This window comes from Callithrix jacchus, chromosome 3, assembly GCF_049354715.1.
Source record: "Callithrix jacchus isolate 240 chromosome 3, calJac240_pri, whole genome shotgun sequence".
Lineage (NCBI taxonomy): Eukaryota > Metazoa > Chordata > Mammalia > Primates > Cebidae > Callithrix > Callithrix jacchus.
This window is the reverse complement of record NC_133504.1, coordinates 91,134,229-91,147,345: the sequence shown is the minus strand read 5'-3', so window position 1 is coordinate 91,147,345 and position 13,117 is coordinate 91,134,229. Positions and strand designations below refer to the sequence as shown.

The following is a 13,117-nucleotide window of genomic DNA, read 5'->3' as shown; positions in this document are numbered from 1 at the left end:
CCATTCTAAAAAAATAAACACTGAAGAACAGACTTCTAGTTTCTAGTTCTGACTGTAAGAAGCCTGAAATTTGCTACTCCATCCTAACAACAAATAGAAATTTGAAGAGACTGAAAAATCAACGATTATTGGATCTGTAAGAGAGTTGAGGACATAGGGCAAACTTCTGTCCCAAGTCTGGAGACAGGAGAATACAGGGAGCTACGGCCTACTGGAACAGACATTCATGGGCAGTGCCTCAGGAACCAGGGCCAAATTTGGAAAACCTAAATGGTAATTAATAAATTACTGGAGGCTCAATGTAGACAAATCTGAGAGTTAAAAACTCCAGAGGGAACCAGTCATAAGAGATACCCCGACACTTCTGTGAGTTTTATCACCAGGAGTTTGACAAGATTCTCACATTAAATATTGGAGAAAAATGCTCTTATGTTTCCAGCAGTGGCAGTGGAAATGGAACCATTTTGAAATAAAATGAGCGCTGTTCTTAACAATGTATGCCTTCAGGATAAACTGGTTAGTCAGAGCCCAACTTGCATGGATAATATCAGAGCCTAACTGACCTGGAAAGAGGAAATACCAAAGTGAAGCCAGCTCTAGCCCTCTACATGGTGGTTAAGGTGTGGGGAACAGAAGCATTCTGTAGTCAGCCCTATGATCAGGTCTCAATCTTTAAGTGAGCCAGTGACTCTAGTCAAAGTGTTTCCTTGCCCTTAAGGAGTGGCTAGAATGAGCTGGAGCTTGGTATTTCCCTTCTTCTACCTGGAGGTATGCCATGACTGGCAGATTCTCATTCAATTTTTGTAATAATTTGAATGCTCCAGGCTGAAAATAATATATTACTAAAAGTGGCTTATATAATAAAGACATTTATTCATCTCTCTTAATACAATCATAGGTATAGGAGGGGCCTATGCTTGTCAAAATTCCAGACCATTTCCTGCATTCAGAAGAGAAGAAAGTGGTGTACCTATGCTGCAGTACATTTCCTGTCACAAAAATTTTCTTTCCCTATAAGTAGCCCTTATGCCAAGTAATTTCATTTAGATCCCATTAGCCAACTCTAGTTCACAAGCTTACTGCCCATATCAAGGGAAACCAGAAAAACGAAAACCTGGAATTTTTACCCTTTATAATACATAGTATTGGTAATTTTACACTGTATATTGTAAAAAGAATAAGGGTAAAAAATAGCACATGGGGAAGGAACCAGCACAAATTGTTCCTTCCCTCATGTCCCAAGGCAATGGCTGGCTGCCTTTTCTGAAGTCTTCCTTGATGTCCCAGACAGAAATACAGAACTAGGTGCTCCTGCTGTGCTGCCACTGTGCTATACTCATATTGACCTTTCATTTATAATAGTGATTATATAACTAAATATGTCATGCCATTCCATTCGGCATGAATGCTTAAAATACAGCATGTGACACATACCAGGAACTCAATAAATGTTTAATTGAATGGATGTTTAGTTAACTATTGTCTGCCATGAGTTAAGTCATAAAAACTTTTCAGAATAGAGGTAACTTACTGATGTCACTAAACCTTACATTCCAAGAGTTGTAATCTTCACACAAGAACTGAAAGACTAAAAGCAGATATTCTCTTCAACATTCACAATATAATAGTATGTAATTCTTATCAATAATATTTTAGATATCATTTATAAATAAATTATATGGAATATCAGTAACTTAAATTTAAAGGATAAACTGTTAGTTCAAGTGCGTGTGTGTGTGTGTGTGTGTGTGTGTGTGTGTTTATTCTAGCCACTCCTTAAGGGCAAAGAAGCACTTGTCTAAAGGCTAGAGGCACAGGCCCCCTTAAAGACTGAGACCTAATCACAGGATTAACTATACAATGCTTTGGTTAACTTTAACCACCACATAGAAAGCTAGAGCTGACTGCACTTTGATATTTCCCTTCACCAGTTCAGTTAGGCTCTGATATTATCCAAGCAAGTTAGGCTCGGACTAACTATACGCATGTATGTATTTGTGTGTGTGTATGTGTATATACTCTTTATTTTTTGTAGAGACAGGATATCTCGATGTTGACCAGGCTGGTCTCAAATGCCTGGTCTCAAGCGATCCTCCCTCTTTGACCTCCCAAACGTTGCTGGGATTACAGGCATGAGCCACCACACCCAGCCAGTCAGTTATATTTTAATCACTTCCAGAATCATCTCTTAATTCTCAGATAACTATCTGTATCACTAATACATATTGTTGATAAATTCAGCTTAAACTAGGATAAGAAAACTTGCTTTAAAAACAAGGCTCATATTATTTTATATGCTTTAATTTATCATTACCTTTACACAACTGACTGATATCCTCAGGCAGAGTTAAATCAGCACATCTCAGAGAAGATGAAAACAGACTGGCAGGTTTGGTAAAGTGGGTATATAAAGGTGACACCTCACTGAAAACTTTGTCCTTCATTAATTCATCTGGGGTTAGCCTTGAGAACATTTAAAATACAGAGCATGAATGAAAGTCATAAAAAATTTCCTATAATAATGGCATATATTCAAGAGGATAAACATTTTAAATATCTCATTAGCACAGAAAAAAATACAGCTCTCTTTTGCAGCGTCTACATGTATACTTTTATATTACAATCAATTAACTGTGAGTAAATACTGAAATCTAATTTTTTTTTACTTCTGTTGTACTTTCTTTACCTTATGATGTATCAAAAATATCACTCCATAAGAGCTTCTGCATTTTTTTTTACTTTTAGCCTGACTAGCATTCAACTGCTTTACTGAATATCTTAATTAAATAATAAATATGCAAACTATTATAATAATACCTTTTGGGTTTTCCTCCTGTCCTTTACTTTAATGTGGTACATTCACACAAAACTACTATTTCTCTCTAACATGTCTTGGTAAAGTTGTTTTGCTAAAGACAAATTTGGATACACTATTTTCAAACATTATATACTTAAGGAGTTTAGAAATAGCTGTATGACTAGTAGCAATATCATCAAATGAAAGTCAATTAATGAACTTCTAAGAAATCATTTCTTATTATCAACAATTGTTAGTTTATTATATCACTTACCCAAATTCACTGCCATAATACATATTGACAACAAACTTTTATTCTCATTTCTCTGGTGATATTATTGGGTCTAGGAATATCTACATTCCACAGTTTAGTTGACTTTCTACTTAGAAGGCTGGAAATGAACTAGTACCTTCTTTAGTATATGTCGGTTTTTGACTATTGTTTAACTTTAATTACTTTTTCATTTATTCACAAAAAATGAAAGCTTACATCATTCACAGTTATGATACTGATGTCAATTTCATATTACTACATATGTACATTATATATATTTAATCCACTATGTTAGGACAAATAAGAAAAAAATCAAGTGCTTATGTGTAAAGGATCTCAATGTAATCCCAATATCCAAATAACATTAACCTCTTAGAAGGATGGAAGGTGAGACATTTCTTCAAAAGATCTATCGCAGTTTTAGGAAGCTCCTGGTAAAGAGAGAAAATAATTAATTAAAATGATCAATTTTAGTAATATATTTTATTTAAATGTTTGCTAATCTAGAGGGTTTTGATTTTTTTTAAAGTTTTTATTTGTACTTTATACAAATTTAGTCACTGTGCAAAGGCAAATACTTAATGGGAAATAAGCATTGCTTTAAAATAGCTTGCAATTGGATCCCAAGTGTGTAAAATAAATTTTGATTAACAGATTGCCATTGTTTTATTGTATCCCTTCCAAAGTTCAGGCTTAACAAACTTTGAAACTTAATGGTCAATGTGATGGTATTAAGAGGTGGGGCCTATAAGAAGTGATTACATCATAAGAGCTCTTCCCCTGGTGAATGGCATTAAGAGGCTTATAAAAGGGAGCCTTCACTTAGCAATTGCCTTGTTTGCCCTTCAGCCTTGTGAGGACAGTATTCCTCTCTCAGGAGACTGCAGCCCTCACTAGACAACTGAACCTACTGGTGCCTTGATCTTGGACTTCCTAGTTTTAATAACTATGGAAAAACAAATTTTTATCTTTATAAATTATTCAATATCAGGTATTTTGTTATAGCAGCACAAATAGACAAACCTTTATAATGACAAAGATTAATGACAAACCTTTATAATGTCCAGACAACCATGCTCCTCAGCCAAAACTGTTAAAGTGTCATCTACACAATCTATAAAACAGAAAAAACTATATGAATAAATGCCTCTTTTCTAAACTATCCAACAAATCAAAAAATAAACTCTGATCAAAAATGTTTTAATGGAGTAATGCAGTTCTGGAACTCAGAATACAGAAAACTTTTTCATTTTGTTAAATTTCCTTACATGTTTTGATAAAAATGAAAAGTTTCAGACAAATACTAATTGAAAAACTGATACTGAAAGATATCATCTTAATAAGTTTGATAAAAGAGCAATTCCTTTCAAGGAAGGTAAAGATACTCGATCTCTGTCTCTAAATACATATATGCAGAAACACACAGTTGACCCTTGAACAACATGGGTTTGAACTGCACAGGTCCACTTATATGTGGATTGTTTCCAACCAACCATGAGTTGAAAAATACAGTATTTGTAGATACGAAATCCACATGTATGGAGGACCCATTTTTCCTACACATGAGTTCTGCGGGACTGACTATGAAACTAGAGTACACATCAATTTTGGTACATGTGCAGGTGCTATAAACAATTCTCTTCAAGAAATGACTGTATATAAACAGCACTTTTAAGAAGGCTTTGTAACTTTTTTTTTCATGATTACAAGACAAATTTGTTTTATTATACATAATTTGAAAAATGTACGTACATTTATCTGGGAATTTAAAGTATAAGTTTAGATTACAGACCACGTTTAAGAATCTCCAAGGCTTCTTAATAGCTGTAGTATTAATCTTTGTAATTAAATGTGGTAAATCTGGTAAAATTTTTGCATATTTACTTATAAAATCATTATTATTCAATGTTTACTAATATTTTCCCACACATATTCTTATTTGCCAACCTTCATAACTTAGATATCAATCTGTCACTCTTTTATATAAAGTGTTCTATCACTGTTTTTTTCTCCTTAATTATCAAACATGCTTAATTATTTCCAATCTAAAGTAGATTACATAAATTTTTATTAATTTGAATTACACGTTTGGATCTACATACATGGAAATACATATCAGCCTTTTATAAAGAAAAATCAATATTCTTCTTGAGTTGTTATTTGTACATGATTGATCAGACAGAAAGATAGCCCAAACATTAAGATATATTGTCGCTATAAAAATACAATTTTATATTCTCATATTTTGATTTCACAAGTTAATTTACTTGGCTAGATCATAAAGCCAGGATTATTTCCATCTAGGTTAAAATTCCTCAGAGAATAAAAAAATTTCTGGTGTAATATTTTAGAAGGCACTTCCTATGCTGTTCTGCTGATCATTAACACTTATCATTAGCAACTTGAGCAAAGGGGGTATTTCAGTGTACTCACTATTTCAAAAGAACACATCATCAACATTCATGATTACTAATAGATACTAAGTTATATTTATATTTGAAAGATAAACAATTTTCTGACATTTACCCAAAGTAAGCAAAAATTTTAGTCTTTCGGAAATATCCAAGCTCTGAAATAATTTTCTTCCCTAAATAAAATGAAAAAAGAAATTTGTGTTAATATTTACATCTTTTTTCTAGGGAGATCTTTTTCTCCCCCATAGCTGAAAATGATTTTATCAGGCATCTCGATTTATCTCAAAAAGTTTTATTGGATTTTTAAAGTCAGCTCCACTAAAGAAAAATTACTGGTGAAATAACATTTTAGAATGTGTTGCAAAACATGTGTCATTTAAAAATTTCATACATTTAAGGGTCACTATATTCTAGTTTGATGTAAGCATTGTTCGTTTTTGAGATCCACACATACCTGGATATCTAGAGGTATTCCAGGCCACCTGGAGCCTTATTTTATTGAGACCAAGATGCCTCCTGGGTAAGATCGATTATACCCTTTCATCTACGGAGCTAATTGTTACTTTACCTAACACTCCTTCCTCTTCTCACAGTAACTTCAGACAGACTTACTTCATGCTCCTACACACCTAGTATATTTTTTATAAATGCACACAGTATATTTTAATTGTTTCCTTATTAGTCAGCTTCAGGAGGCTCCTTGGTATAAGGTCTGAGTCAACCACTTATACCTTCAGCATTTATGAGCTGAGCAACGATTGTATGCCAACTGAACTCTTCCACCAGCAGACAGTTACATAATTTGGGCAACCTACTTAACCACCTGAAGTCTTACTTTTCTCATCTATAAAATTAAAATATTAACTGTATCACATATGGTGAGGGTTACATAATGCAGAGTATGCTTCATTAATGTTAGTTTTCATATTTCTCTTACCATAAACAAATTAAGCTTATATGATCATTTAAATAAACTTAGAAGGAAAAGGCTTAAGAGTACCTGATGTTTATAAAGAGATGCTTTGATTTTTTTTATTAGAGAAGAAAAAAATGTTCTTAAACACTTATCAAATCAGAAATACAGGTAGAGAGATCATTGAAAAAAAGCTGTCATTCTTCTCAATCTTAAATTACTGAAATCACTGTCATATCAATCTTCTAAAAATGCAGGTTTGATTTCAATATATTGTTAAACTTAATGGTACTCCATATATCTTATGTAACAAAATATAAACATCTTAACTTAGTAAAAATGTACACATTACTAGAGACATAAAAATAATATACATCTGGTAACATTTACATTCACACTTAGTAAAAGAATGTTTCTAGAGATCCCAAAAAAATGTAAATTTATTAAACATGATTAAATCAAATTAAGCCTTCTCCTCATATGTAATCAATTTCTACAGCAAAAACATATTATTAAATAACTTTCCTCTCCAAAAGATTATTTCAATAAATGTACAATTTGTTTTTATTATATTAATATTTCTTTATACATACCACACAAAGCTCAAATAAAATGATTCCAAGAGACCATACATCTGATTTGGGGCCAGAAGGCAATGGTTTTTTACTTGACATGTGATCAGTGGTTTTGAAAATTCCCTGTGCAATTACCTCAGGGGCCAAGTATGAGGGATATCTGTAATGATACATTAAAATAATGAATAATTACAACAGGGAAGGAAGCAATAGTATATTTTTACAATCAGTGTGGTAAGATCTATGTAAAAGTCCCATGCAATTAAATTAACAACTGTTGCTGGAAAACATTCTAAACTAATCATCATAATACAGATATTTAATGTAGAATACTATACATATTACTTTACATGGTAGAATACTATATATATTGCTATATACCTCTTTGTTCCTCAAAGAGTATAGAGTTTCCTCATATTTGAAAACTGCCAATAATTTCATTGATGCACTTAGCTTGACCAAAAAAAGTGTTTTAGAACTTCCATTATTTTGCTATTATCAGTAAGATGAATATATTATAAGTATTTCCCACAAGTATATACATATAAAAGACAGATATAATCTTAGAGGTGGTACTTCAAGATCATAAGGTATGTGCATTTTAAATTTTGATTAATCACACCAAATTGCCCTTTGGAGAAGTTGTATCAACTTATATTGTCATAAGTAATACATGAGGGTGCCTATTTCCTCACAATTTCGCTCACATAAAAAGTTTTTTGAAAATTGTTTAGCAAATATTGAATGAATGTGAAACACTGCTGATTAAATATGAATAAGGTATAAAGAAGAAAGCTTCAATGAACACCCATGTACCAAGAAGAAGTTTAAGTGAAGAACATAAAATTATCACTGAAGGTCCCTTTGTTCTTCTCCCTGATTCCATCTCCAGCCCTGTTCCTCAAAAGGAAAAAAATGTCTAGAATTTTTATGTTTATCATTCTCTTCTATTTCCTGATGGTTTTGCCATATGTTTGTATTTCTAAAAAATTACTGTTTAGTAAAGCACATTTCTGAACTTTATAACACTGGAATTAGGATGACTGTATTTTGCTTTTTCAATCAACATTATCTATATTGTTGCATGAAGGTGTACCCATTAAATTCTTATTTCTATTTTACTAATACATCATAATTTAGTTATACATTCAAAGGTTAATGGCATTTAAGTTGTTTCCTGCTTTTTATCATTAATATTATGAACAATGTTGCACAGAATACCATGTATGGTATACATCTGAAAAAGGTTCCCAAGGGTAACAACCTGGAACCAGATTTCTAAGCTATAGGATCTGTGCACTTTCTACTTCATTACATGACACCAAATGTTTTTCAAAAGGCGTTATAGCAATCTATACACCTGCCAGCAGTGATGATAGTTCCTATTGTTTTACTTCTTCACCAAAACTTAACGGATTTTTTTAATGTTTAACAATCTGGTATATAAAATCTATTGTGGTTTTCAATTGCATTTCCTTGAAAATTAATGACATTGAGGCATGTGTTCATATGTTTATTACTCATTTGATTTTGTTATTGTGTGATATGCCCATTCAAGTCTTTTGCTTATTTCTCTAGTTGTTTTGGGGTCCTCAATACCACTCTCATGTTTAGAAATTCATTAGAAGGACTTACTAGACCTAAGCATACTCACAGCTAAAATTTATTTCAGTAACACAGTAAGGACATAGCTGGATAACAAGGGACAAAGATGGAGAGGGAGTCTTAAGGAACCTGTATGCAGGCTTCCTTATGCTCTAACCCTCCTATCAGGGATCACACACAATACATTCTTCTTCCAGCAACAAAAATGTAGCATCATGTATGTGATGTATTTTTCTTTTTTCCTTTTAATCTCTTTCCCATCTTGAAGAACAAATGCTATGTGATGTTTCTGGCCAGGGAAGCCCATTGAAAATTCAAGGATTTTATTTGGAACTTGTCACACAGGCAAACTCTGCCCGTCATGTACAAAAATTCAAGACCTCAAAAAGAAAAGCAAGGGTTTAGCATAAAGAGCTTTGGTTGTTTACAACGACAAGAAACTAGCCTCAGCAGTTAGGGATCCATGGGAACATTTCTGCAATCGAGGTTTCAAGACAATAGCCAATGGCAAACATTGCTAGCAGGATTTATTTTCTAAAGACAACAGTCTTAGGCTATGATAACCTTTTACTGTGCAGTTGTTCTTTAATTCCAGATACTAATGCCTTCTTCAGTAATTATGACTTGACATACTTTCTACCACTTTGTGGTTTTGTTTTTTCTTTCTGTTTATGGTATCTGTTTATGAATAAGAAGTTCTTATCTTTCATTTGTAATCTTTTTTCCTTATACTTACTGATTTTGTCAAAATAATCTATTATTTTGTCAAAGTTTCACAGTTTAGCCATTTATACTTAAGTTTCTTGATCCATCTAGAATTCATTTTTCATATAATGTCAGACAAGGTACAATTTGTTTTCCTACATAATCAACTGAGGTCTTTTCCCTTTATTGAAATCTCTTTCTCCCTAAGTAGTCTGCAGTGTCAGCTGTACCCTAAATCAAATCTCCAAACATATGTAGGTTTGTTTCTTGGCTCCCTCATCTGTTCATTTTGTAAATTTGCCTAATAGTACAGTATTACACTATTTTAAATATTTTCTATAAAATATATTTTATTAAATATTACTGATAATTGTTAGACCTCTCAGAACAGACACACCTTTTAGTTTCTCTTTGGGAAAATGTAGGCTCTTTGCAAGTGTTCGTTCTTCTTTACATACATTTTAAAACTACCATGCCAAATATTTTCTCTTTCACATACAGTTAAATTTTTATTGAAAATAGCTAAGATATAAAGACAGGTTGTAGAGAACTAACATCTTTACAATACTGACCCTAGCAATCTGTAAACACGATATCTCCATATTTATATAGGTCTTTTATAATGTCTCTCAAAATGATTTATATTTTTTCTATAAAAGAACATACTGTCATGGGATTTTGGGGTGCTGCTTTGCCAGGTGGAAATCTCTACGGTCTTTGCCTGAGTTTACTTGGTGCATTTGCCTGAGTTTACTTGGGCCCACTGTGCTCATTCCATCCACTTGGACTGGCAGGCTGTGGTCGGCTCGAGCTACTGGCCTGGATGCCACACCTGCCAAGGGAGAGCCAGGCATGGAGAAGCAAGGGGTATATGAGTGAGCTTGGGGTCTGGCACTGTGCACAGCCATGCTCACTGGCTGCATCAGGGCAGGCAGATCCAGGTGCTGACACAGAGGCTGGCTCCCTGTAAGGCTGCAGCTGAACCAGGTATGTTGCAAGCAGCTTCCATGGCTGGCACCAGGGAACATGGCTGTGCCTGGAAGCTTGCAGAGGCCAGGAACTGCAGAGCCCCAAAGAGAGTGTCAAAGCCCTGGCTCAGAAAGTTCCTAGGTCTGGGCTCCCCAAAGGGCTACAGCTCTTTTCTCCTGTCCTGCAATGTGGCAAGCAAGGGATTGTTTCAGCACTGTTTGTTAGAGCTGTCTTAGCCCTACCATTTGGCAGGTCCCAATTTCTTGTCCTGTATCCAGCAAGAATAAAGTACGTGGACAAGTGGAGGGTGAGCTAGGTAAAGAGATTTATTTAGCTATAGAACAGCTAAGGAGACGTCTGACAGGACAAGAGATAAACTTTGTTTCAAATATTTTAGTTTCCCTTTTAATCATAGAAAAATTATTAAAAAATAATAAGCTCTAGAATTGTTATTTAATGTAGGTCATCTTTTTTCAACAACCTTCTCTTCTGCAGCATAGCATTTTAACACTCAGAGACAATTACCAGAACTTTGCTGTGAGTATGACTGATGAGGTAAATAACAAGTGGCTTTCAACATCTGTTTGATGTTTTAACAAGGTATTAAGCTACTGGCCAACTGAAATGAATGCCCAATTTCCAAGTCTTTACAGTATTTTGAAACAGATGGTAACATTTTACTTTGTTGTTCCTTAATATTTGTCTTTTGAATCAACTGCAAGCTTCTTCGGGTGTAAATATTTTCTTTCATGCCTTAGCTGTTTGATCACTTTATTTTTCCTGGCTAATGTTTCACATTTTACTCTTTGATATTTTCTGGTAAGGCCTTTTAGGTCTAAGACTTCAAAGCAAGCCAGACCAAATGGTAACACAAGACCAATTCTATCCAAGCATTTTAAATTTAAGTGAGGCTCTTACTTGACATGGTTTAAGAAAAATCACCTCCTTTCTTCGATTTATCACTGAAACCTAAAGTACCTTTAAATAAAAATAAAAAACTTAAGGTAATTTTTATGTTATGTTTTTGGATTTCTTTCTTACACAAATTGATTGAGACAAAAGAAGCAGCAGAAATCACTTATACTATAGCTACTTAAAAGTCACTTCAAAAGGCATTTACCATATATGATAAAGGAGCTAGAGCTTCACTAAAAACTTACATTCAAATATAAGTTGAATAAAAAACCCCTTTCATATTCGAAAGGGGTTTTATTGAACAAATAAGAAATTGTAGACTATCTTTGCAAAATGTCATTTTCATGCTTATGAAACCAGAATTGGTTTTTGCCTATTCAGTACACAAAACTGTAAGACTATGAATTTATGTACCTTAATAAGAAGCCCATCAAAACAGAAAATCCTCCCCTTAAACAATGAGCTTCTTGAGGACAGAAGGTAATCTTATTTTTTTAAACCAACAAACAGAAGAAAAATTGTTCAATAAATGTTTCCTCACTGACAAAAGTCTAAATTTATTATCTATGTCTTAATAGTAGGACACTGGTTATGAATTTAACAGAAAGTTTAGTTAAGAAAACTATAATTTGTGTTATAAAGAAAAAAGGGCAAGTTATGTATGAGGTAGATTAAAAAAAAATCAAATTAAGTTTTTAAGTAACATTCTGTTTCAAAAAGATACTCCGTGACTCCATATTATAATTCTTAGTAATGGTGTTACAGAATGGATTTTTCGAAGCCCAAAGAGGAAAACTCAAATGCATACTATGAAAACACAGCCACACTACAATTGAAAAAATATGATTAAGGTCTTTAGGTTAGATAATATTACTCCACAGGTTTAGTTTCCTCATTTTGACAACTGTTCTGAGGTCAAGTAAAACAAAAGTCCTTCTTTTAGAAAATACAAACTGAAGTACTTAAAGTGCTATTATGTACATTAATTACTATTAAGTGATTCTAAAAAACAATCATTGTACACATACACACATGTATGTTCAGAGAAAAAGACAGAAAAGCAAATGTAGTGAAATGTTAACATTTGGAGAAACTAATGAAGGGTATAGAGGAATTCTTTATGCTATTTTTGTAACTATTTTATCTAAAACAATGTCAATTTAAATCTTCAGAAAATAATTATATTATGAAAAAATCTAAAAGCAACCACGCAAATATAACACAAATATCTTTATCAGAAACAACTACTTGAATATCCATGAAAGAACCTTCTATTTCTTTTGTGGAGGGCAAATTACATCTGCAATTCCATACTAAAAGTGCTTAAATAAAACTTTCTGGGAACGATCCAAGATGGCCAATCGATAACAGCTCGGGATTGTAGCTCTCAGTCAAAGCGCAGAGAACTAGAGGATGCCACACTTTCAGACAAATTCTGGTCGCTCACGGAGCAAAAGATCCCCAGTGGAGAAACCACATGGGTCGCCAGGCGACTCTTGGGCCGGCGCAGCGGTTTCGCCGGCACCTTGGCGCGGCAGCTCTCAGAGAAGACTAAACAGGGCTGGCTCCCCTTCTGACCGAGGCTTGGAGGACCCACACGGGTCCCCAGCATGATTCCTGAGACAGACGCAGCGGCTGTGACAGCACCTCAGCCCGGCAGCTCTTGGCGCAGAGTAAAGGAGACTGGTTCCCCTTCTGACCGAGGCTTGGAGGACCCACACGAGTCGTCAGAGTGACTCTTGTGGCCGGCGCAGTGGCTTCGCCAGCACCTCGGCACGGCAGCTCTTGGAGCAGAGTAAACAGGGCCGGCTCCCCTTCTGACCGAGGTTTGGAGGACCCACACGGGTCCCCAGCACGACTCCTGAGACCGAGGCGCACAGTAAACGAGACTGGTTCCCCTTCTGACCAAGGCTTGGAGGACCCACACTAGTCGCCAGAGCAACTCTTGTG

At 34.4% G+C, this 13,117-nt stretch overlaps 1 protein-coding gene across 19 annotated transcripts in view; it reads right to left on the bottom strand.

Moving 5' to 3' along the window:
- The window catches only part of TBCK (TBC1 domain containing kinase), a 291,657-nt gene that overhangs the window by 212,679 nt on the left and 65,861 nt on the right, over window positions 1-13,117 (bottom strand). For all 19 annotated transcript variants that reach the window (XM_054253081.2, XM_078366726.1, XM_054253088.2 and 16 more), the window contains 5 exons: window positions 6,992-7,133; window positions 5,598-5,658; window positions 4,124-4,185; window positions 3,441-3,502; window positions 2,315-2,463 (listed from right to left, as the gene is read on the bottom strand). In XM_054253081.2, coding sequence (XP_054109056.1) covers window positions 2,315-2,463; window positions 3,441-3,502; window positions 4,124-4,185; window positions 5,598-5,658; window positions 6,992-7,133 — 476 coding nt within the window. The remainder of the gene's footprint in view (window positions 1-2,314; window positions 2,464-3,440; window positions 3,503-4,123; window positions 4,186-5,597; window positions 5,659-6,991; window positions 7,134-13,117) is intronic.